Consider the following 27,011-nt stretch of genomic DNA (forward strand, 5'->3'; position numbering starts at 1 on the left):
GACACCCATGTTGACTGGATTCCCACCTTTATCAAGACACCCATGTTGACTGGATTCCCACCTTTATCAAGACACCCATGTTGACTGGCTTCCCACCTTTATCAAGACACCCATGTTGACTGGATTCCCACCTTTATCAAGACACCCATGTTGACTGGATTCCCACCTTTATCAAGACACCCATGTTGACTGGATTCCCACTGTGAAGATCAACAATGCTGCAGCAGCATCAGTTTCTACTTTGTCCTTTTCCAGATATGAAAGGAGACATCACTCAGTTATGCAAGATGGTTGTCATATGAATGATTCTGTTGTGCCATTTGAGTAGAGAGCACCTTCGCCTTGTCTTCATGACTAAAGTGCTCCCTTAAACCGTATGAAAATATAAAATGTAATTTGGAACATGTAAAATACTATTGTTCATGATATTGTAAACATACTGTACTTTAATAATAGGCTATATTGTCGTATGTGTGAAATTAACATTATTTTGTCATCTCTGCTTTGCCCCATTGAATAAAAAAGTATTTCTTATAGCCCAACTATTTTCTTTATTTTACAATTTAAACACATTTAGAATAGACAATGTACCTGTTGTGTTAGTCTTAGGCAAACCATCTTCATTATCACAGTAGCACCTCCAAGTGCCACTCAAACCTTCTGGGAGAAAAGCATCTGGCATTGCACTTGGTGGTTGTAGTGTGTACAGTGCCTTGCGAAAGTATTCGGCCCCCTTGAACTTTGCGACCTTTTGACACATTTCAGGCTTCAAACATAAAGATATAAAACTGTATTTTTTTGTGAAGAATCAACAACAAGTGGGACACAATCATGAAGTGGAACAACATTTATTGGATATTTCAAACTTTTTTAACAAAAACTGAAAAATTGGGCGTGCAAAATTATTCAGCCCCCTTAAGTTAATACTTTGTAGCGCCACCTTTTGCTGCGATTACAGCTATAAGTCGCTTGGGGTATGTCTCTATCAGTTTTGCACATCGAGAGACTGAACATTTTTCCCATTCCTCCTTGCAAAACAACTCGAGCTCAGTGAGGTTGGATGGAGAGCATTTGTGAACAGCAGTTTTCAGTTCTTTCCACAGATTCTCGATTGGATTCAGGTCTGGACTTTGACTTGGCCATTCTAACACCTGGATATGTTTATTTTTGAACCATTCCATTGTAGATTTTGCTTTATGTTTTGGATCATTGTCTTGTTGGAAGACAAATCTCCGTCCCAGTCTCAGGTCTTTTGCAGACTCCATCAGGTTTTCTTCCAGAATGGTCCTGTATTTGGCTCCATCCATCTTCCCATCAATTTTAACCATCTTCCCTGTCCCTGCTGAAGAAAAGCAGGCCCAAACCATGATGCTGCCACCACCATGTTTGACAGTGGGGATGGTGTGTTCAGGGTGATGGGCTGTGTTGCTTTTACGCCAAACATAACGTTTTGCATTGTTGCCAAAAAGTTCAATTTTGGTTTCATCTGACCAGAGCACCTTCTTCCACATGTTTGGTGTGTCTCCCAGGTGGCTTGTGGCAAACTTTAAACGACACTTTTTATGGATATCTTTATGAAATGGCTTTCTTCTTGCCACTCTTCCATAAAGGCCACATTTGTGCAATATATGACTGATTGTTGTCCTATGGACAGAGTCTCCCACCTCAGCTGTAGATCTCTGCAGTTCATCCAGAGTGATCATGGGCCTCTTGGCTGCATCTCTGATCAGTCTTCTCCTTGTATGAGCTGAAAGTTTAGAGGGACGGCCAGGTCTTGGTAGATTTGCAGTGGTCTGATACTCCTTCCATTTCAATATTATCGCTTGCACAGTGCTCCTTGGGATGTTTAAAGCTTGGGAAATATTTTTGTATCCAAATCAGGCTTTAAACTTCTTCACAACAGTATCTCGGACCTGCCTGGTGTGTTCCTTGTTCTTCATGATGTTCTCTGCGCTTTTAACGGACCTCTGAGACTATCACAGTGCAGGTGCATTTATACGGAGACTTGATTACACACAGGTGGATTGTATTTATCATCATTAGTCATTTAGGTCAACATTGGATCATTCAGAGATCCTCACTGAACTTCTGGATAGAGTTTGCTGCACTGAAAGTAAAGGGGCTGAATAATTTTGCACGCCCAATTTTTCAGTTTTTGATTTGTTAAAAAAGTTTGAAATATCCAATAAATGTCGTTCCACTTCATGATTGTGTCCCACTTGTTGTTGATTCTTCACAAAAAAATACAGTTTTATATATTTATGTTTGAAGCCTGAAATGTGGCAAAAGGTCGCAAAGTTCAAGGGGGCCGAATACTTTCGCAAGGCACTGTATGTTTTAAGATAAGGACCCCATCATCTCCTACTTCCAGACATTTTACCACTTAGATTACAAGGGTTGGATTTGACAAAACAATTTCATGTAAGCACAAGGCATATACAAAATACAGTATAATGGTGAGCCTCATATACTGTACATTGTCCACCGGTATCATTTTTAAATTGAGAACATATAGCTGAAAAATATGTAGACAATGTGTGAGTTAAGCTATTCTCTGCTTCAGATGCACAATGTCAAGGGGTGCATTGCAAATGTTCCGTAAGGCTAATGCCATCATACTGCAGGGCAGTGGTTTCCAACTCCGGTCCTCGAGTACCCCCAACAGTACAGTTTATTGTAGCCCCGGACATACACACCCGATTCAACTTGTCAACTAATCATCAGGCCCTTCGTGTTGAAACAGATATGTTTGTACAGGGCTACAACAAAAATGTGTGCTGTTGGAAGTACTCAAGGACTGGAGTTGGGAACCACTGCTGTAGGCCTATGGCTGCATTGGCAGCCATAGGCCAGAAATTGTGACAATCAAATAAAACTAACTGGAGAGCTTATGACTGAACAGAAAAGTCATGTTCATTTGAAAATACAACGCAGAGACAGATTCCCTTCTATATTGCAGGATTGTGATCTGTGATTAATCGACATTAGTTAGTCTCGAATAATAGTTAAGTTATAATTAAAACAAGTTTAAACATTTAACTTCAAAGAATCAACACTATTTCATATAATTTCAAAGTGTACCTGTAGGCTAACTAATATGTAAAGGTCAGACATTTTATTAACAAGTAGGCTACTATTATTATAATATATTTTAAAAATAAATTTAGGGGGTGGAACATCTTTAATATTGCAAATCGATTGTGACTTCTATCAATGTGACTGTCTGTATCATTTCCAATCCCACACAGTGCCTACGGAAAGTATTCAGACCCCGACTTTTTCCACATTTTATTACGTTACAGCCTTATTCTAAAGTTGATGAAATATATTTTTTCTCGTCATCAATCTACAGACAATACCCCATAATGACAAAGCAAAAACATAAATAAAAAAAATGTTTGCTAATTTATTGAAAATAAAAAACGTAAATATACATTTAAATAAGTATTCAGACCCTTTACTCAGTAATTTGTTGAAGCACCTTAGGCAGTGATTTACAGCATCGAGTCTTCTTGGCTATGATGCTACTAGCTTGACACACCTGTATTTGGGGAGTTTCTCCCATTCTTCTCTGCAGATCCTCTCAAGCTCTGTCAGGTTGGATGGGGAGCGTTGCTGCACAGCTATTTTTAGGTCTCTCCAGGGATGTTCGATCGGGTTTAAGTGGTTGGTTGGGTCACTCAAGGTCCTTCAAAGACTTGTCCCGAAGCCACTCCTGCATTGTCTCAGCTGTGTGCTTAGGGTCATTGTCCTGTCCTGAACCTTTGGCCCAGTCTGAGTTCCTGAGCACTTTGGAGCTGGTTTTCATCAAGAATCTCTCTGTACTTTGCTCCATTCATCGTTTCCTCGATCCTGACTAGTCTCCCAGTCCTCACTGCTGAAAAACATCCCCACTGCATGATGCTACCACCACCATGCTTCACCGTAAGGATGGTGCCAGGTTTCCTCCAGACATGACGCATGGCATTCAGGCTAAAGAGTTCAATCTTGGTTTCATCAGACCAGAGAATCTTGTTTCTCATGGTCTGAGAATTTTAGGTGCCTTTTGCCTTTTACTGAGGAGTGGCTTCCGTCTGGCCACTCTACCCTAAAGGCCTGATTGGTGGAGTGGAACTCTAGAGCTCTGTCAGAGTGACCATTGGGTTCTTGGTCACCACCCTGACCAATGCCCTCCCCCGATTGTTCAGTTTAGCCGGGCGTTCAGCTCTAGGAAGTCTTGGTGTTTCCAAACTTCTTCCTGTTAAGAATGATGGAGGCCAATGTGTCCTTGGGGACCTTCAATGCAGCAGACATTTTTTGGTACTTTTCCCCAGATCTGTGCCTCAATACGGAGCTCCACGACAATTCCTTTGACCCTCATGGCTTGTTTTTTGCTCTGACATGCCCTGTCAACTGTGAAACCTTATATAGACAGGTGTGTGCCTTTCCAAATCATGTCCAATCAATTTAATTTACCACAGGTGGACTACAATCAAGTTGTAGAAACATCTCAAGGATTATCAATGGAAACAGCATGCACCTGAGCTCAATTTTGCACCTCATAGCCAACGGTCTGGAATACTTATGTAATTAAGGTATTTGGTGTTGTATTTTAAATAAATTAGCTAACATTTCTAAAAACCTGTTCTTGCTTTGTCATTATGGGTTATTGTGTGTAGAATAATGAGGGGAAAAAAGCAATTTAATCAGTTTTAGAATAAGGCTGTAACATAATTTTAAAAAAGTCAATGGGTCTGAATACTTTCCGAAGGCACTGTATATATCTTCCTTTATTATTTTCTTCTTCCCCTAATTGGAGTAAATCTAATTGACAACAACATTAGTTTAAAATGGTGCCAGAGAAGAAGGCTGATGTTTTATATGTCCCTAAACGATTGTGTTTGTTTGTTTCTTTGCGTTGTTTGTAACTCATTTTTTTACTTATTTTCTACATAATGTTGCTGCTACCGTCTCTTATGACCAAAAAGATTTCTGGACATCAGAACTGCGATTACTCACCACTAACTGGCAGAATCCTTTTTTTCCTTTAATGAGTCCATCGAGCCCGACGTGAATGACATACTACTTTCCAGGGAACAGACCCAGATCCCCATAATTTGCAGGAAGAGAAGGCAGAGAAAAAGGGGTCGGAGGACGGGCTGCCTTCTGAGAATTTGTAGGCGATCGAATAAAACCCCCACTGCCTTCCATTCTGCTAGCAAATGTGCAATCTTTGGAAAATAAAATCGATGAACTACACAGAAGATTAAACAACCATGGGACATTCAAAACTATATCTTATGCTTCACGGAGTCATGGCTGAATGACAACATTATCAACATACAGCTGGCTGATTATACGCTGTACTGGCAGGATATAACAGCGGCATCTGGTAAGACAAGGGGCGGCGGACTATGCATTTTTGTAAATAACAGCTGGTGCACGATAACTAAGGAAGTCATGCGGTTTTGCTTCCCTGAGGTAGAGTATCTTATGATAAGCTGTAGACCACACTATCTACCAAGAGAGTTTCTTCATACCACCACAGACTGAAGCTGGCACTAAGACCACACTCAATGAGCTGTATTCTGCCATAAGAAAACAGGAAAATGCTCGTCTAGAGGTGGCCAGGTTCTTTATTGCAGGGAAACTTAAATCTGTCTTCCCCTTTTTCTCTGCCTTCCCTTCATGCAAATGATGGGGATCTGGGTCTGTTCCCGGGAAAGTAGTATGTCATTCACGTAAATGTGCAACCAGGGGGAAAAACACTCTGGACCACCTTCACTCCACAAACAGAGACGCAGGCAAAGATCTCCCCCGCCCTCCATTTGGCAAATCTGACCATAATTCGATCCTCCTGATTCCCGCTTACAAGCAAAAATAAAAGCAGGAAGCACCAGTGACAAGAAAAAAAGTGGTCAGATGAAGCAGATGCTAAGCTACAGGACTGTTTTGCTAGCACAGACTGGAATATGTTCCGGGATTCCTCCGATGGCATTGAGGAGTACACCACATCAGTCATTGGCTTCATCAATAAGTGCATCGATGACGTCATCCCTACGGTGACCGTACATACCCCAACTAGAAGCCATGGATTACAGGCAACATTCGCATTCGAGTTAAAGGCTAGAGCTGCCGCTTTCAAGGAGTGGGACTCTAACCCGGAAGCTTATAAGAAATCCCTCTTGCAAGTAATTGTAATTGCAAAGTAGTTAAAAAGCAGTTGAAAAAAAGCTGATTTGAACACGCAACCTTTGGGTTGTTAGACACCTATCCATCCACCCTGACCAACCACCCTCCTTTTCTTTTTGTCTTAAGTAATCTGTCTTATGTAACCATGCCAAACATAACGTATCATACAAATTTTAGTGTCCCACGACTGCATCTGTTACGGTGCGTGAATGAGGACCCAAAAGCGAATTAACTTAAACAGAGCTTCTTTAATTACCAAACATAGGTAGGCTCAGACGGACCGGCAGATTCCGACAGGACAAGACAAGGTTACAGCAAACATGACGACAGTCTGGTTCAGGCATGAAACACAACAAACAAGAATCCGACAAGGACAGGAACAAAAACAGAGAGAGATATAGGGGACTAATCAGAGGGAAAAAGGGAACAGGTGGGAAAAGGGGTGACGAGGTGGTTAGGAGGAGACAAGGCACAGCTGGGGGAAAGAGGGGGTGGAAAGGTAACCTAACAACGACCAGCAGAGGGAGACAGGGTGAAGGGAAAGGACAGAGACAAGACACAACATGACAGTACATGACAGTACCCCCCCACTCACCGAGCGCCTCCTGGCGCACTCGAGGAGGAAACCTGGCGGCAACGGAGGAAATCCTCGATCAGTGCACGGTCCAGCACGTCCCGAGAGGGAACCCAACTCCTCTCCTCAGGACCGTACCCCTCCCAATCTACGAGGTACTGGTGACCACGGCCCCGAGGACGCATGTCCAAAATTCTACGGACCCTGTAGATGGGTGCGCCCTCGACAAGGATGGGGGGGGGGGGGGGGGGAAGACGAGCGGGGGCGCGAAGGACGGGCTTGATGCAGGAGACATGGAAGACCGGGTGGACGCGACGAAGGTATCGCGGAAGAAGAAGTCGAACTGCGACAGGATTAATGACCCGAGAAATACGGAACGGACCAATGAACCGCGGGGTCAACTTGCGAGAAGCCGTCTTAAGGGGAAGGTTCTGAGTGGAGAGCCAAACTCTCTGACCGCGACAATATCTAGGACTCTTAGTTCTACGCTTATTAGCAGCCCTCACAGTCTGCGACCTATAACGGCAAAGTGCAGACCTGACCCTCTTCCAGGTGCGCTCGCAACGTTGGACAAAAGCCTGAGCGGAGGGGACGCTGGACTCGGCGAACTGAGATGAGAACAGCGGAGGCTGGTACCCGAGGCTACTCTGAAAAGGAGATAGCCCGGTCGCAGACGAAGGAAGCGAGTTGTGGGCGTATTCTGCCCAGGGGAGCTGTTCTGACCAAGACGCAGGGTTACGAAAAGAAAGACTGCGTAAGATGCGACCAATAGTCTGATTGGCCCGTTCTGCTTGACCGTTAGACTGGGGGTGAAAGCCGGAAGAGAGACTGACGGAAGCCCCAATCAAACGGCAAAACTCCCTCCAAAATTGAGACGTGAATTGCGGACCTCTGTCCGAAACGACGTCTGACGGAAGGCCATGAATTCTGAAAACATTCTCGATGATGATTTGTGCCGTCTCTTTAGCAGAAGGAAGCTTAGCAAGGGGAATGAAATGAGCCGCCTTAGAGAACCTATCGACAACCGTAAGAATAACAGTCTTCCCCGCTGACGAAGGCAGTCCGGTGACAAAATCTAAGGCGATGTGAGACCACGGTCGAGAAGGAATAGGAAGCGGCCTGAGACGGCCGGCAGGAGGAGAGTTACCGGACTTAGTCTGCGCGCAGACCGAACAAGCAGCCACGAAACGACGCGTGTCATGCTCCCGGGTGGGCCACCAAAAACGCTGGCGAATGGAAGCAAGCGTACCCCGAACGCCAGGGTGGCCGGCTAACTTGGCAGAGTGAGCCCACTGAAGAACGGCCAGACGAGTAGGAACGGGAACGAAAAGAAGGTTCCTAGGACAAGCGCGCGGCGACGGAGTGTGAGTGAGCGCTTGTTTTACCTGCCTCTCAATTCCCCAGACAGTCAACCCGACAACACGCCCCTCAGGGAGAATCCCCTCGGGGTCAGTGGAGGCTACTGAAGAACTGAAGAGACGAGACAAAGCATCAGGCTTGGTGTTCTTAGAGCCCGGACGATAAGAAATCACGAACTCGAAACGAGCGAAAAACAGCGCCCAACGCGCCTGACGCGCATTAAGTCGTTTGGCAGAACGGATGTACTCAAGGTTCCTATGGTCAGTCCAAACGACAAAAGGAACGGTCGCCCCCTCCAACCACTGTCGCCATTCGCCTAGGGCTAACCGGATGGCGAGCAATTCGCGGTTACCCACATCATAGTTACGTTCCGACGGCGACAGGCGATGAGAAAAATACGCGCATGGGTGGACCTTGTCGTCAGAGAGGGAGCGCTGAGAAAGAATGGCTCCCACGCCCACCTCTGACGCGTCAACCTCGACAACGAACTGTCTAGAGACGTCAGGTGTAACAAGGATAGGAGCGGTTGTAAAACGATTCTTGAGGAGATCAAAAGCTCCCTGGGCGGAAACGGACCACTTAAAGCACGTCTTGACAGAAGTAAGGGCTGTGAGAGGAGCTGCCACCTGACCGAAATTACGGATGAAACGACGATAGAAGTTCGCGAAGCCGAGAAAGCGCTGCAGCTCGACGCGTGACTTAGGGACGGGCCAATCAATGACAGCTTGGACCTTAGCGGGATCCATCTTAATGCCTTCAGCGGAAATAACAGAACCGAGAAATGTGACGGAGGAGGCATGAAAAGTGCACTTCTCAGCCTTCACAAAAAGACAATTCTCTAAAAGGCGCTGGAGGACACGTCGAACGTGCTGAACATGAATCTGGAGTGACGGTGAAAAAATCAGGATATCGTCAAGGTAAACGAAAACAAAGATGTTCAGCATGTCTCTCAGGACATCATTGCCTGAAAGACAGCTGGAGCGTTAGCGAGGCCGAAAGGAAGAACCCGGTATTCAAAGTGCCCTAACGGAGTGTTAAACGCCGTCTTCCACTCGTCCCCCTCCCTGATGCGCACGAGATGGTAAGCGTTACGAAGGTCCAACTTAGTGAAAAACCTGGCTCCCTGCAGGATCTCGAAGGCTGAAGACATAAGAGGAAGCGGATAACGATTCTTCACTGTTATGTCATTCAGCCCTCGATAATCTATGCAGGGGCGCAGAGACCCGTCCTTCTTCTTGACAAAAAAAAACCCCGCTCCGGCGGGAGAGGAGGAGGGGACTATGGTACCGGCGTCAAGAGCTACAGACAAATAATCTTTGAGAGCCTTACGTTCGGGAGCCGACAGAGAGTATAGTCTACCCCGGGGGGGGGGTGGTTCCCGGAAGGAGATCAATACTACAATCATACGACCGGTGTGGAGGAAGAGAGGTGGCCCTGGACCGACTGAACACCGTGCGCAGATCGTGATATTCCTCCGGCACCCCTGTCAAATCACCAGGCTCCTCCTGTGAAGAAGAGACAGAGGAAACAGGAGGGATAGCAGACATTAAACATTTCACATGACAAGAGACGTTCCAGGAGAGGATAGAATTACTAGACCAATTAATGGAAGGATTATGACAAACTAGCCAGGGATGGCCCAAAACAACAGGTGTAAAAGGTGAACGAAAAATTAAAAAAGAAATGGTTTCACTATGATTACCAGAAACAGTGAGGGTTAAAGGTAGCGTCTCACGCTGAATCCTGGGGAGAGGACTACCATCCAGGGCGAACAAGGCCGTGGGCTCCTTTAACTGTCTGAGAGGAATGTCATGTTCCCGAGCCCAGGTCTCGTCCATAAAACAGCCCTCCGCCCCAGAGTCTATTAAGGCACTGCAGGAAGCTGACGAACCGGTCCAGCGTAGATGGACCGACAAGGTAGTGCAGGATCTTGAAGGAGAGACAGGAGTAGTAGCGCTCACCAGTAGCCCTCCGCTTACTGACGAGCTCTGGCCTTTTACTGGACATGAAGTGACAAAATGACCAGCGGAACCGCAATAGAGACAGAGGCGGTTGGTGATTCTCCGTTCCCTCTCCTTAGTCGAGATGCGGATACCTCCCAGCTGCATGGGCTCAGCACCCGAGCCGGCAGAGGAAGATGGTAGTGATGCGGAGAGGGGGGCGACGGAGAGCGCGAGCTCCTTTCCACGAGCTCGGTGACGAAGATCAACCCGTCGCTCAATGCGAATAGCGAGTTCAATCAAGGAATCCACGCTGGAAGGAACCTCCCGGGAGAGAATCTCATCCTTTACCTCTGCGCGGAGACCCTCCAGAAGACGAGCGAGCAAGGCCGGCTCGTTCCAGCCACTGGAGACAGCAAGAGTGCGAAACTCAATAGAGTAGTCTGTTATGGATCGATTGCCTTGACATAGGGAAGACAGGGCCCTGGAAGCCTCCTCCCCAAAAACAGATCGATCAAAAACCCGTATCATCTCCTCCTTAAAGTCCTGATACTGGTTAGTACACTCAGCCCTTGCCTCCGAGATTGCCGTGCCCCACTCACGAGCCCGTCCAATAAGGAGAGATATGACGTAGGCGACACGAGCAGTGCTCCTGGAGTAAGTGTTGGGCTGGAGAGAAAACACAATATCACACTGGGTGAGGAACGAGCGGCATTCAGTGGGCTCCCCAGAGTAACACGGCGGGTTATTGATTCTGGGCTCCGGAGATTCGAAAGCCCTGGAAGTGGCCGGTGGATCGAGGCGGAGATGGTGAACCTGTTCTGTGAGGTTGGAGACTTGGGTGGCCAGGGTCTCAACGGCATGTCGAGCAGCAGACACTTCCTGCTCGTGTCTGCCTAGCATCGCTCCCTGGATCCCGACGGCTGAGTGGAGAGGATCCGAAGTCGCTGGGTCCATTCTTGGTCGGATTCTTCTGTTACGGTGCGTGAATGAGGACCCAAAAGCGAATTAACTTAAACAGAGCTTCTTTAATTACCAAACATAGGTAGGCTCAGACGGACCGGCAGATTCCGACAGGACAAGACAAGGTTACAGCAAACATGACGACAGTCTGGTTCAGGCATGAAACACAACAAACAAGAATCCGACAAGGACAGGAACAAAAACAGAGAGAGATATAGGGGACTAATCAGAGGGAAAAAGGGAACAGGTGGGAAAAGGGGTGACGAGGTGGTTAGGAGGAGACAAGGCACAGCTGGGGGAAAGAGGGGGTGGAAAGGTAACCTAACAACGACCAGCAGAGGGAGACAGGGTGAAGGGAAAGGACAGAGACAAGACACAACATGACAGTACATGACAGCATCATTTGAATTACAAACCCGACGCTGTGTTTTAACATTTAGAAATGTCAATAATCATCGCTAGCGATACGGTTTTTGAAAACATATGGCCCCTCATCTTTCATCAGAGAGAAAGAATGCTTCAAATAAAAAATACACTGTTTCCGTATCAGTTTTGCACAGATCCGTTACAATAGGTGCCCCCAGCCGATTAAACTACACTGCCTTTACTCTTACCGAGTTACGATTACACACAGGTGTCCAGAGCATGCTAGATAGCTAATTGACATAGGTGGTCACCTCTTGTCTTCCGTCTGTTTCCATAAACAAGTGCTGTAAAATGGAGATATGGCCATGTGGGAACGCTAATCCTAACCCTATCAAGGTGTATATCAATTGAACCTGTTTTTCTGATATGAAAGATATGGTCCTTATGCTTCCAAATCCACACCGCAAGCGATGCATGTTAATGTTCCGACCGAGCATCGGGGATCTTAACCAAACTCCTCCCTACAGAAGATTACTTTGTCCAATGTGTAATGGAACTGAGAATTGTGATCATGGGCTATGTATTCTTTGGATATGTCCATTGCTGCCACTACCAGGCATACTGGAAAAGAGCATAGTATACATTCCAGCAATGAAATTATGCTGTGCAACATTGCTACAAGAAGCTAAAATATACAGCTGGTTTCCAGTGACAGTGTGTAGCTAACCTTGCACTTATGAATTTCACATTTGTACATCAGATAATTGAAATAATTTTGAATACTATGAAATACTGTGAGATGGAGCGAGGGACAGAAGTCAGAATGAATGGGGTTGTGGTTATCTCTTTTTTTATCCCTCCTTTCAGATAAAACCAGTGGTCCATAGCAGAATAATCGTGCCTGCACGGTGGAGGAAGTTTCTCCATGAGTCATGCACTATCAAGTCAGTACCGATTTCCCCTGTCGTCCCTTTACTAATGGGACTCTCCATGGTTAGCGTCCCAAACGTCACCCTATTCCCTATATAGCTAGTTCACTACCTTTGACCAGGGCCCATGGGTCTCTGGTCAAAGACACTGCACTATATAGGGAATAGGGCGTTGTTTGGGACGTGGAACACACACAGCACTCCATTACTAACAGATTCCACCCCTGAGTCAAGCTAATAGAAGACTGCACACATGCCTCATTGAACTGATTCAATTGAGATTGGATTGGAATTGCAAAGCCATTTGTATTTAACTCATGGTGTTCATCTAGTCGTGGTACAATCAGCAACGCTTGCACATCATTTAACTTTGAGAAGAAAAGCGAATGTCCTTGTAGGATGATATTGTTCTTCATGTTAATAATGGCATGGTAATGGAGACCAAAATGGACAGATAGCCCTCAACAGTTGGGTAGCTATGGTGGAAATGAAGATTACTGTAAATGTAGACAACCTTGTTGATGGATGGAGCCACTGAATGTTGTGTTGTTGTATTGTTTTGTTGTAGTGTTTTTACCAATGGAGATGTCTTGGTTCCTCCAGCTCGGATACTTATACCAAAGTATACTCTAAGGAGCTGGGAGAGAGTACTGGCCATGGTGACGGAGAAAGTGCACCTTCGCACTGGTGCTGTGCATAGGTAGGTCTACCCAGTAGACTGTATCTCTCAATGATTATCCACTGGTGCTGTGCATAGGTAGGTCTACCCAGTAGACTGTATCTCCCAATGATTATCCACTGGTGCTGTGCATAGGTAGGTCTACCCAGTAGACTGTATCTCTCAATGATTATCCACTGGTGCTGTGCATAGGTAGGTCTACCCAGTAGACTGTATCTCTCAATGATTATCCACTGGTGCTGTGCATAGGTAGGTCTACCCAGTAGACTGTATCTCTCAATGATTATCCACTGGTGCTGTGCATAGGTAGGTCTACCCAGTAGACTGTATCTCTCAATGATTATCCACAGGCGTTTTGTTTGGCTTTTTTTTTTTTTACAACATTTGTATGTCCCAAATGGCAACCTATTCCCCATAGAGTGCACTACTTTTGACCAGAGGTCCTGGTCAAAAGTATGACACTATATAGGGAATAGGGTGCCATTTGAATGCATGACACTAACTGTAGTAACACCGCCGCCGCCGATGGTTAAACTATATACTGTAGTCTACTTACCAACCATGTATTTTCTGTGTGTTCTCTCGTCAGATTGTACACATTAGATGGGACACCATTATCCGGCTCAGTGGAGCTAGAGAACAACCACTACTACGTAGCGACAGGAGTGGAGAGGTTCAGGCTCCTACCATACTCACACTGGGTACCCAGGAAAGGACTCATCCAAGACATCGGCCTAGGGTAAGTAATACATACCCTATGGTGCTTGGTCAAAAGAAGAGGACTAAATATAGGTTGCCATTTTGTTTACAGACAATGTTTTGCTGTGTGTCACAACACAAAAAGGGTAGATATTGAATCCATCTGAAATATATATATTTTCCCCCAGTGTCCACAGTGACTTTCTACCACCAGTGATGAGGAAGGGAAAGCAACACACAAGAGAACTGGTAAGTCCTCTGTAAGTGATAACGTTAAGAATGTTTTATTTGTAATTTTAAAAAACTAAGCATTGCTTAGGCAATAACAGTAGTTTGTGTTGAATTATTGATAAAGTAATTTATAAAACTAGAGAGGTAGCTTGAAATGTTCATCTACAGCTTCAGAATGTTATAGTAATAGTCTGAGTGAAAAGATGCTCATCAGAATTGGATAGGATACTATATGATTATAAGTTGGTTGATATAATCCTGTCTATAATAAAGTGATCACATAAGCATATGCATGTTCCCCTTTTCACCAACCACTAGTAGTTTGACTATGTCCTTGTTAAGGTGCGTGAATGAGGACCCAAAAGCGAATTAACAAACAGAGTACTTTAATGACGAACATACGTGGGCTCAGATGGACAGGTAGATTCCGACAGGACAGGACAAGGTTGCAGCACACACGATGATAGTCTGGTTCAGGCATGAGACACATAAACAAACAAACAAGAATCCGACAAGGACAGGAGCAGAAACAGAGACAGATATAGGGACCTAATCAGAGGGAAAAAGGGAACAGGTGGGGAACGGGGTGAATGGGTAATTAGGAGGAGACAAGGCACAGCTGGGGAAAAGAGGGGGAGAAAAGGTAACATAACAACGACCAGCAGAGGGAGACAGGGTGAAGGGAAAGGACAGAGACAAGACAACATGACAGTACCCCCCCACTCACCGAGCGCCTCCTGGCGCACTCGAGGAGGAAGCCTGGCGGCAACGGAGGAAATCATCGATCAGCGCACGGTCCAGCACGTCCCGAGAGGGAACCCAACTCCTCTCCTCAGGACCGTACCCCTCCCAATCTACTAGGTACTGATGACCACGGCCCCGAGGACGCATGTCCAAAATCCTACGGACCCTGTAGATGGGTGCGCCCTCGACAAGGATGGGGGGGGGGGGGGGGAGACGAGCGGGGGCGCGAAGAACGGGCTTGACACAGGAGACATGGAAGACCGGGTGGACGCGACGAAGATATCGCGGCAGAAGAAGTCGCACTGCGACAGGGTTAATGATTTGAGAGATACGGAATGGACCAATGAACCGCGGGGTCAACTTGCGAGAAGCCGTCTTAAGGGGAAGGTTCTGAGTGGAGAGCCAAACTCTCTGACCGCGACAATATCTAGGGCTCTTCACTCTACGCTTATTAGCAGCTCTCACAGTCTGCGCCCTATAACGGCAAAGTGCAGACCTGACCCTCTTCCAGGTGCGCTCGCAACGTTGGACAAAAGCCTGAGCGGAGGGGACGCTGGACTCGGCGAACTGAGATGAGAACAACGGAGGCTGGTACCCGAGGCTACTCTGAAAAGGAGATAGCCCGGTCGCAGACGAAGGAAGCGAGTTGTGGGCGTATTCTGCCCAGGGGAGCTGTTCTGACCAAGACGCAGGGTTGCGAAAAGAAAGACTGCGTAAGATGCGACCAATAGTCTGATTGGCCCGTTCTGCTTGACCGTTAGACTGGGGGTGAAAGCCGGAAGAGAGACTGACGGAAGCCCCAATCAAACGGCAAAACTCCCTCCAAAATTGAGACGTGAATTGCGGACCTCTGTCCGAAACGACGTCTGACGGAAGGCCATGAATTCTGAAAACATTCTCGATGATGATTTGTGCCGTCTCTTTAGCAGAAGGAAGCTTAGCAAGGGGAATGAAATGAGCCGCCTTAGAGAACCTATCGACAACCGTAAGAATAACAGTCTTCCCCGCTGACGAAGGCAGTCCGGTGACAAAATCTAAGGCGATGTGAGACCACGGTCGAGAGGGAATAGGAAGCGGCCTGAGACGGCCGGCAGGAGGAGAGTTACCGGACTTAGTCTGCGCGCAGACCGAACAAGCAGCCACGAAACGACGCGTGTCATGCTCCCGGGTGGGCCACCAGAAACGCTGGCGAATGGAAGCAAGCGTACCCCGAACGCCAGGGTGACCGGCTAACTTGGCAGAGTGAGCCCACTGAAGAACGGCCAGACGAGTAGGAACGGGAACGAAAAGAAGGTTCCTAGGACAAGCGCGCGGCGACGGAGTTTGAGTGAGTGCTTGCTTTACCTGCCTCTCAATTCCCCAGACAGTCAACCCGACAACACGCCCCTCAGGGAGAATCCCCTCGGGGTCAGTGGAGGCTACTGAAGAACTGAAGAGACGAGACAAAGCATCAGGCTTGGTGTTCTTAGAGCCCGGACGATAAGAAATCACGAACTCGAAACGAGCGAAAAACAGCGCCCAACGCGCCTGACGCGCATTAAGTCGTTTGGCAGAACGGATGTACTCAAGGTTCCTATGGTCAGTCCAAACGACAAAAGGAACGGTCGCCCCCTCCAACCACTGTCGCCATTCGCCTAGGGCTAACCGGATGGCGAGCAGTTCGCGGTTACCCACATCATAGTTACGTTCCGACGGCGACAGGCGATGAGAAAAATACGCGCATGGGTGGACCTTGTCGTCAGAGAGGGAGCGCTGAGAAAGGATGGCTCCCACTCCCACCTCTGACGCGTCAACCTCGACAACGAACTGTCTAGAGACGTCAGGTGTAACAAGGATAGGAGCGGATGTAAAACGATTCTTGAGGAGATCAAAAGCTCCCTGGGCGGAAACGGACCACTTAAAGCACGTCTTGACAGAAGTAAGGGCTGTGAGAGGAGCTGCCACCTGACCGAAATTACGGATGAAACGACGATAGAAGTTCGCGAAGCCGAGAAAGCGCTGCAGCTCGACGCGTGACTTAGGGACGGGCCAATCAATGACAGCTTGGACCTTAGCGGGATCCATCTTAATGCCTTCAGCGGAAATAACAGAACCGAGAAATGTGACGGAGGAGGCATGAAAAGTGCACTTCTCAGCCTTCACGAAAAGACAATTCTCTAAAAGGCGCTGGAGGACACGTCGAACGTGCTGAACATGAATCTGGAGTGACGGTGAAAAAATCAGGATATCGTCAAGGTAAACGAAAACAAAGATGTTCAGCATGTCTCTCAGGACATCATTGACTAATGCCTGAAAGACAGCTGGAGCGTTAGCGAGGCCGAAAGGAAGAACCCGGTATTCAAAGTGCCCTAACGGAGTGTTAAACGCCGTCTTCCACTCGTCCCCCTCCCTGATGCGCACGAGATGGTAAGCGTTACGAAGGTCCAACTTAGTGAAAAACCTGGCTCCCTGCAGGATCTCGAAGGCTGAAGACATAAGAGGAAGCGGATAACGATTCTTCACTGTTATGTCATTCAGCCCTCGATAATCTATGCAGGGGCGCAGAGACCCGTCCTTCTTCTTGACAAAAAAAAACCCCGCTCCGGCGGGAGAGGAGGAGGGGACTATGGTACCGGCGTCAAGAGCTACAGACAAATAATCTTCGAGAGCCTTACGTTCGGGAGCCGACAGAGAGTATAGTCTACCCCGGGGGGGGGTGGTTCCCGGAAGGAGATCAATACTACAATCATACGACCGGTGTGGAGGAAGAGAGGTGGCCCTGGACCGACTGAACACCGTGCGCAGATCGTGATATTCCTCCGGCACCCCTGTCAAATCACCAGGCTCCTCCTGTGAAGAAGAGACAGAGGAAACAGGAGGGATAGCAGACATTAAACATTTCACATGACAAGAGACGTTCCAGGAGAGGATAGAATTACTAGACCAATTAATGGAAGGATTATGACAAACTAGCCAGGGATGGCCCAAAACAACAGGTGTAAAAGGTGAACGAAAAATTAAAAAAGAAATGGTTTCACTATGATTACCAGAAACAGTGAGGGTTAAAGGTAGCGTCTCACGCTGAATCCTGGGGAGAGGACTACCATCCAGGGCGAACAAGGCCGTGGGCTCCTTTAACTGTCTGAGAGGAATGTCATGTTCCCGAGCCCAGGTCTCGTCCATAAAACAGCCCTCCGCCCCAGAGTCTATTAAGGCACTGCAGGAAGCTGACGAACCGGTCCAGCGTAGATGGACCGACAAGGTAGTGCAGGATCTTGAAGGAGAGACAGGAGTAGTAGCGCTCACCAGTAGCCCTCCGCTTACTGACGAGCTCTGGCCTTTTACTGGACATGAAGTGGCAAAATGACCAGCGGAACCGCAATAGAGACAGAGGCGGTTGGTGATTCTCCGTTCCCTCTCCTTAGTCGAGATGCGGATACCTCCCAGCTGCATGGGCTCAGCACCCGAGCCGGCAGAGGAAGATGGTAGTGATGCGGAGAGGGAGGCGACGGAGAGCGCGAGCTCCTTTCCACGAGCTCGGTGACGAAGATCAACCCGTCGCTCAATGCGAATAGCGAGTTCAATCAAGGAATCCACGCTGGAAGGAACCTCCCGGGAGAGAATCTCATCCTTTACCTCTGCGCGGAAACCCTCCAGAAGACGAGCGAGCAAGGCCGGCTCGTTCCAGCCACTGGAGACAGCAAGAGTGCGAAACTCAATAGAGTAGTCTGTTATGGATCGATTGCCTTGACATAGGGAAGACAGGGCCCTGGAAGCCTCCTCCCCAAAAACAGATCGATCAAAAACCCGTATCATCTCCTCCTTAAAGTCTTGATACTGGTTAATACACTCAGCCCTTGCCTCCCAGATTGCCGTGCCCCACTCACGAGCCCGTCCAATAAGGAGAGATATGACGTAGGCGACACGAGCAGTGCTCCTGGAGTAAGTGTTGGGCTGGAGAGAAAACACAATATCACACTGGGTGAGGAACGAGCGGCATTCAGTGGGCTCCCCAGAGTAACACGGCGGGTTATTGATTCTGGGCTCCGGAGATTCGAAAGCCCTGGAAGTGGCCGGTGGATCGAGGCGGAGATGGTGAACCTGTTCTGTGAGGTTGGAGACTTGGGTGGCCAGGGTCTCAACGGCATGTCGAGCAGCAGACAATTCCTGCTTGTGTCTGCCTAGCATCGCTCCCTGGATCTCGACGGCTGAGTGGAGAGGATCCGAAGTCGCTGGGTCCATTCTTGGTCGGATTCTTCTGTTAAGGTGCGTGAATGAGGACCCAAAAGCGAATTAACAAACAGAGTACTTTAATGACGAACATACGTGGGCTCAGATGGACAGGTAGATTCCGACAGGACAGGACAAGGTTGCAGCACACACGATGATAGTCTGGTTCAGGCATGAGACACATAAACAAACAAACAAGAATCCGACAAGGACAGGAGCAGAAACAGAGACAGATATAGGGACCTAATCAGAGGGAAAAAGGGAACAGGTGGGGAACGGGGTGAATGGGTAATTAGGAGGAGACAAGGCACAGCTGGGGAAAAGAGGGGGAGAAAAGGTAACATAACAACGACCAGCAGAGGGAGACAGGGTGAAGGGAAAGGACAGAGACAAGACAACATGACAGTCCTCTCTGAATATGGCCTATTTTTTAAACATTTTATTTAACAAGGCAAGTCAGTTAAGAACAAATTCTTATTTACAATGACAGGGAACAGATAGAGTACTGTCAATAGAGTACTGTCAATAGAGTACTGTCAATAGAGTACTGTTATTACAGACCGTCAATAGAGTACTGTCAATAGAGTACTGTCAATAGAGTACCGTCAATAGAGTACTGTTATTACAGACCGTCAATAGAGTACTGTTATTACAGACCGCCAATAGAGTACTGTTATTACAGACCATCAATAGAGTACTGTCAATAGAGTACTGTTATTAGAGACCGCCAATAGAGTACCGCCAATAGAGTACTGTTATTACAGACCGCCAATAGAGTACTGTTATTACAGACCGTCAATAGAGTACTGTCAATAGAGTACTGTTATTACAGACCGCCAATAGAGTACTGTCAATAGAGTACTGTCAATAGAGTACTGTTATTACAGACCGTCAATAGAGTACTGTCAATAGAGTACTGTCAATAGAGTACCGAAAATAGAGTACCGCCAATAGAGTACTGTTATTACAGACTGTTAATAGAGTACCGCCAATAGAGTACCGTCAATAGAGTACCGTCAATAGAATACTGTCAATAGAGTGCCGTCAATAGAGTACTGTCAATAGACTACTGTTATTACAGACCATCAATAGAGTACCGCCAATAGAGTACCGCCAATAGACTACCACCAGTAGAGTACCGCCAATAGAGTACCGCTAATAGAGTACCGCCAATAGACTACCGCCAATAGAGTACCGCCAATAGAGTACCGCCAATAGAGTACCGCCAATAGAGTACTGTCAATAGAGTACCTCCAATAGAGTACCACCAATAGAGTACCGTCAATAGAGTACCGCGAATAGAGTACCACCAATAGAGTACCACCAATAGAGTACCGCCAATAGAGTACCACCAATAGAGTACCACCAATAGAGTACCGCCAATAGAGTACCGTCAATAGAGTACCGCCAATAGAGTACCGCCAATAGACTACCGCCAATAGAGTACCGCCAATAGAGTACCGCCAATAGAGTACCGCCAATAGAGTACCGTCAATAGAGTACCTCCAATAGAGTACCACCAATAGAGTACCATCAATAGAGTACCGCGAATAGAGTACCACCAATAGAGTACCGCCAATAGAGTACCGCCAATAGAGTACCACCAATAGAGTACCGCCAATAGAGTACCGTCAATAGAGTTCCGCCAATAGAGTACCACCAATAGAGTACCGTCAATAGAGTACCGCCAATAGAGTACCGCCAATAGAGTACCGCGAATAGAGTACCGCCAATAGAGTACCGCAAATAGAGTACCGCCAATAGAGTACCGTCAATAGAGTAGCGCCAATAGAGTAGCGCCAATAGAGTACCGCCAATAGAGTACCGCCAATAGAGTACTGCCAATAGAGTACCGCCAATAGAGTACCGTCAATAGAGTACCGCGAATAGAGTACCGCCAATAGAGTACCACCAATAGAGTACCCCGCCAATAGAGTACCACCAATAGAGTACCACCAATAGAGTACCGCCAATAGAGTACCGTCAATAGAGTACCGCGAATAGAGTACCGCCAATAGAGTACCGTCAATAGAGTACCGCGAATAGAGTACCGCCAATAGAGTACCGCGAATAGAGTACCGCCAATAGAGTACCGCCAATAGAGTACCGCTAATAGAGTACCGCCAATAGAGTACCGCCAATAGAGTACCGCCAATAGAGTACCGTCAATAGAGTACCGCCAATAGAGTACCGCCAATAGAGTACCGTCAATAGAGTACCGTGAATAGAGTCCCGCCAATAGAGTACCGTCAATAGAGTACCGCCAATAGAGTACCGCCAATAGAGTACCGCGAATAGAGTACCACCAATAGAGTACCGCCAATAGAGTACCGCCAATAGAGTACCGTCAATAGAGTACCGTCAATAGAGTAGCGCCAATAGAGTACCGCCAATAGAGTACCGCCAATAGAGTACCGCCAATAGAGTACCGCCAATAGAGTACCGTCAATAGAGTACCGTCAATAGAGTACCGCCAATAGAGTACCGTCAATAGAGTACCGCGAATAGAGTACCACCAATAGAGTACCACCAATAGAGTACCGCCAATAGAGTACCACCAATAGAGTACCGCCAATAGATTACCGCCAATAGAGTACCGTCAATAGAGTACCACGAATAGAGTACCGCCAATAGAGTACCGCCAATAGAGTACCGCCAATAGAGTACCGCCAATAGAGTACCGCCAATAGAGTACCGTCAATAGAGTACCTCCAATAGAGTACCACCAATAGAGTACCGTCAATAGAGTACCGCGAATAGAGTACCACCAATAGAGTACCACCAATAGAGTACCGCCAATAGAGTACCACCAATAGAGTACCACCAATAGAGTACCGCCAATAGAGTACCGTCAATAGAGTACCGCCAATAGAGTACCGCCAATAGAGTACCGTCAATAGAGTACCGCCAATAGAGTACCGCCAATAGAGTACCGCCAATAGAGTACCGCAAATAGAGTACCGCCAATAGAGTACCGTCAATAGAGTAGCGCCAATAGAGTAGCGCCAATAGAGTACCGCCAATAGAGTACCGCCAATAGAGTACCGCCAATAGAGTACCGCCAATAGAGTACCGTCAATAGAGTACCGCGAATAGAGTACCGCCAATAGAGTACCGTCAATAGAGTACCGCCAATAGAGTACCGCCAATAGAGTACCGCGAATAGAGTACTGCCAATAGAGTACCGCCAATAGAGTACCGCCAATAGTGTACCGCCAATAGAGTACCGCCAATAGAGTACCGCCAATAGAGTACCGCCAATAGAGTACCGCCAATAGAGTACCGCCAATAGAGTACCGCCAATAGAGTACCGTCAATAGAGTACCGGGAATAGAGTCCCGCCAATAGAGTACCGTCAATAGAGTACCGCCAATAGAGTACCGCCAATAGAGTACCGCCAATAGAGTACCACCAATAGAGTACCGCCAATAGAGTACCGCCAATAGAGTACCGTCAATAGAGTAGCGCCAATAGAGTAGCGCCAATAGAGTACCGCCAATAGAGTACCGCCAATAGAGTACCGTCAATAGAGTACCGTCAATAGAGTACCGCCAATAGAGTACCGTCAATAGAGTACCGCGAATAGAGTACCACCAATAGAGTACCACCAATAGAGTACCGCCAATAGAGTACCGCCAATAGAGTACCGCCAATAGAGTACCGCCAATAGAGTACCGTCAATAGAGTACCACGAATAGAGTACCGCCAATAGAGTACCGTCAATAGAGTACCGCGAATAGAGTACCGCCAATAGAGTACCGCGAATAGAGTACCGCCAATAGAGTACCGCCAATAGAGTACCGCCAATAGAGTACCACCAATAGAGTACCGCCAATAGAGTACCGCCAATAGAGTACCGCCAATAGAGTACCGTCAATAGAGTACCGCCAATAGAGTACCGCCAATAGATTACCGCCAATAGAGAACTGTCAATAGAGTACCGTCAATTGAGTACTGTCAACAGAGTACTGTTATTACAGACCGTCAATAGAGTATTGTCAATAGAGTACTGTCAATAGAGTACTGTCAATAGAGTACTGTCAATAGAGTACTGTCAATAGAGTACCGTCAATTGAGTGCTGTCAATAGAGTACCGTCAATAGAGTACTGTTATTACAGACCGTCAATAGAGTACCGTCAATAGAGTACTGTTATTACAGACCGTCAATAGAGTATTGTCAATAGAGTACTGTCAATAGAGTACTGTCAATAGAGTACTGTCAATAGATTACCGTCAATTGAGTATTGTCAATAGAGTACCGTCAATAGAGTTCCGCCAATAGAGTACCACCAATAGAGTACCGTCAATAGAGTACCGCCAATAGAGTACCGCCAATAGAGTACCGCGAATAGAGTACCGCCAATAGAGTACCGCAAATAGAGTACCGCCAATAGAGTACCGTCAATAGAGTAGCGCCAATAGAGTAGCGCCAATAGAGTACCGCCAATAGAGTACCGCCAATAGAGTACCGCCAATAGAGTACCGCCAATAGAGTACCGTCAATAGAGTACCGCGAATAGAGTACCGCCAATAGAGTACCACCAATAGAGTACCCCGCCAATAGAGTACCACCAATAGAGTACCACCAATAGAGTACCGCCAATAGAGTACCGTCAATAGAGTACCGCGAATAGAGTACCGCCAATAGAGTACCGTCAATAGAGTACCGCGAATAGAGTACCGCCAATAGAGTACCGCGAATAGAGTACCGTCAATAGAGTACCGCCAATAGAGTACCGCTAATAGAGTACCGCCAATAGAGTACCGCCAATAGAGTACCGCCAATAGAGTACCGTCAATAGAGTACCGCCAATAGAGTACCGCCAATAGAGTACCGTCAATAGAGTACCGTGAATAGAGTCCCGCCAATAGAGTACCGTCAATAGAGTACCGCCAATAGAGTACCGCCAATAGAGTACCGCGAATAGAGTACCACCAATAGAGTACCGCCAATAGAGTACCGCCAATAGAGTACCGTCAATAGAGTACCGTCAATAGAGTAGCGCCAATAGAGTACCGCCAATAGAGTACCGCCAATAGAGTACCGCCAATAGAGTACCGCCAATAGAGTACCGTCAATAGAGTACCGTCAATAGAGTACCGCCAATAGAGTACCGTCAATAGAGTACCGCGAATAGAGTACCACCAATAGAGTACCACCAATAGAGTACCGCCAATAGAGTACCACCAATAGAGTACCGCCAATAGATTACCGCCAATAGAGTACCGTCAATAGAGTACCACGAATAGAGTACCGCCAATAGAGTACCGCCAATAGAGTACCGCCAATAGAGTACCGCCAATAGAGTACCGCCAATAGAGTACCGTCAATAGAGTACCTCCAATAGAGTACCACCAATAGAGTACCGTCAATAGAGTACCGCGAATAGAGTACCACCAATAGAGTACCACCAATAGAGTACCGCCAATAGAGTACCACCAATAGAGTACCACCAATAGAGTACCGCCAATAGAGTACCGTCAATAGAGTACCGCCAATAGAGTACCGCCAATAGAGTACCGTCAATAGAGTACCGCCAATAGAGTACCGCCAATAGAGTACCGCGAATAGAGTACCACCAATAGAGTACCGCAAATAGAGTACCGCCAATAGAGTACCGTCAATAGAGTAGCGCCAATAGAGTAGCGCCAATAGAGTACCGCCAATAGAGTACCGCCAATAGAGTACCGCCAATAGAGTACCGCCAATAGAGTACCGTCAATAGAGTACCGCGAATAGAGTACCGCCAATAGAGTACCGTCAATAGAGTACCGCCAATAGAGTACCGCGAATAGAGTACCGCCAATAGAGTACCGCCAATAGAGTACCGCCAATAGTGTACCGCCAATAGAGTACCGCCAATAGAGTACCGCCAATAGAGTACCGCCAATAGAGTACCGCCAATAGAGTACCGCCAATAGAGTACCGCCAATAGAGTACCGTCAATAGAGTACCGGGAATAGAGTCTCGCCAATAGAGTACCGTCAATAGAGTACCGCCAATAGAGTACCGCCAATAGAGTACCGCCAATAGAGTACCACCAATAGAGTACCGCCAATAGAGTACCGCCAATAGAGTACCGTCAATAGAGTAGCGCCAATAGAGTAGCGCCAATAGAGTACCGCCAATAGAGTACCGCCAATAGAGTACCGTCAATAGAGTACCGTCAATAGAGTACCGCCAATAGAGTACCGTCAATAGAGTACCGCGAATAGAGTACCACCAATAGAGTACCACCAATAGAGTACCGCCAATAGAGTACCGCCAATAGAGTACCGCCAATAGAGTACCGCCAATAGAGTACCGTCAATAGAGTACCACGAATAGAGTACCGCCAATAGAGTACCGTCAATAGAGTACCGCGAATAGAGTACCGCCAATAGAGTACCGCGAATAGAGTACCGCCAATAGAGTACCGCCAATAGAGTACCGCCAATAGAGTACCACCAATAGAGTACCGCCAATAGAGTACCGCCAATAGAGTACCGCCAATAGAGTACCGTCAATAGAGTACCGCCAATAGAGTACCGCCAATAGATTACCGCCAATAGAGTACTGTCAATAGAGTACCGTCAATTGAGTACTGTCAACAGAGTACTGTTATTACAGACCGTCAATAGAGTATTGTCAATAGAGTACTGTCAATAGAGTACTGTCAATAGAGTACTGTCAATAGAGTACTGTCAATAGAGTACCGTCAATTGAGTGCTGTCAATAGAGTACCGTCAATAGAGTACTGTTATTACAGACCGTCAATAGAGTACCGTCAATAGAGTACTGTTATTACAGACCGTCAATAGAGTATTGTCAATAGAGTACTGTCAATAGAGTACTGTCAATAGAGTACTGTCAATAGATTACCGTCAATTGAGTATTGTCAATAGAGTACCGTCAATAGAGTACCGTCAATAGAGTACTGTTATTACAGACCGTCAATAGAGTACCGTCAATAGAGTTCTGTTATTACAGACCGCCAATAGAGTACTGTTATTACAGACCGCCAATAGAGTACTGTTATTACAGACCGTCAATAGAGTACCGTCAATAGAGTACCGTCAATAGAGTACCGCCAATAGAGTACCGTCAATAGAGTACCGCGAATAGAGTACCACCAATAGAGTACCACCAATAGAGTACCGCCAATAGAGCACCACCAATAGAGTACCGCCAATAGATTACCGCCAATAGAGTACCGTCAATAGAGTACCACGAATAGAGTACCGCCAATAGAGTACCGCCAATAGAGTACCGCCAATAGAGTACCGCCAATAGAGTACCGCCAATAGAGTACCGTCAATAGAGTACCTCCAATAGAGTACCACCAATAGAGTACCGTCAATAGAGTACCGCGAATAGAGTACCACCAATAGAGTACCACCAATAGAGTACCGCCAATAGAGTACCACCAATAGAGTACCACCAATAGAGTACCGCCAATAGAGTACCGTCAATAGAGTACCGCCAATAGAGTACCGCCAATAGAGTACCGTCAATAGAGTACCGCCAATAGAGTACCGCCAATAGAGTACCGCGAATAGAGTACCACCAATAGAGTACCGCAAATAGAGTACCGCCAATAGAGTACCGTCAATAGAGTAGCGCCAATAGAGTAGCGCCAATAGAGTACCGCCAATAGAGTACCGCCAATAGAGTACCGCCAATAGAGTACCGCCAATAGAGTACCGTCAATAGAGTACCGCGAATAGAGTACCGCCAATAGAGTACCGTCAATAGAGTACCGCCAATAGAGTACCGCCAATAGAGTACCGCGAATAGAGTACTGCCAATAGAGTACCGCCAATAGAGTACCGCCAATAGTGTACCGCCAATAGAGTACCGCCAATAGAGTACCGCCAATAGAGTACCGCCAATAGAGTACCGCCAATAGAGTACCGCCAATAGAGTACCGCCAATAGAGTACCGTCAATAGAGTACCGGGAATAGAGTCCCGCCAATAGAGTACCGTCAATAGAGTACCGCCAATAGAGTACCGCCAATAGAGTACCGCCAATAGAGTACCACCAATAGAGTACCGCCAATAGAGTACCGCCAATAGAGTACCGTCAATAGAGTAGCGCCAATAGAGTAGCGCCAATAGAGTACCGCCAATAGAGTAGCGCCAATAGAGTACCGTCAATAGAGTAC

General features: G+C 46.9%; 1 protein-coding gene across 1 annotated transcript in view; it reads left to right on the forward strand.

The window, feature by feature from the left end:
• Positions 1-27,011, forward strand: part of LOC110529187 (doublecortin domain-containing protein 2C) — a 54,510-nt gene that overhangs the window by 7,680 nt on the left and 19,819 nt on the right. The window contains exons 3-6 of the mRNA XM_090181961.1: positions 12,241-12,317; positions 12,871-13,002; positions 13,571-13,720; positions 13,869-13,929. Of these exons, the coding sequence (XP_090038087.1) occupies positions 12,241-12,317; positions 12,871-13,002; positions 13,571-13,720; positions 13,869-13,929 (420 nt within the window). The remainder of the gene's footprint in view (positions 1-12,240; positions 12,318-12,870; positions 13,003-13,570; positions 13,721-13,868; positions 13,930-27,011) is intronic.

The sequence above is a fragment of the Oncorhynchus mykiss genome, chromosome 8 (assembly GCF_057628025.1).
Source record: "Oncorhynchus mykiss isolate SJ-2025 chromosome 8, ASM5762802v1, whole genome shotgun sequence".
NCBI classification, from domain to species: Eukaryota; Metazoa; Chordata; class Actinopteri; order Salmoniformes; family Salmonidae; genus Oncorhynchus; species Oncorhynchus mykiss.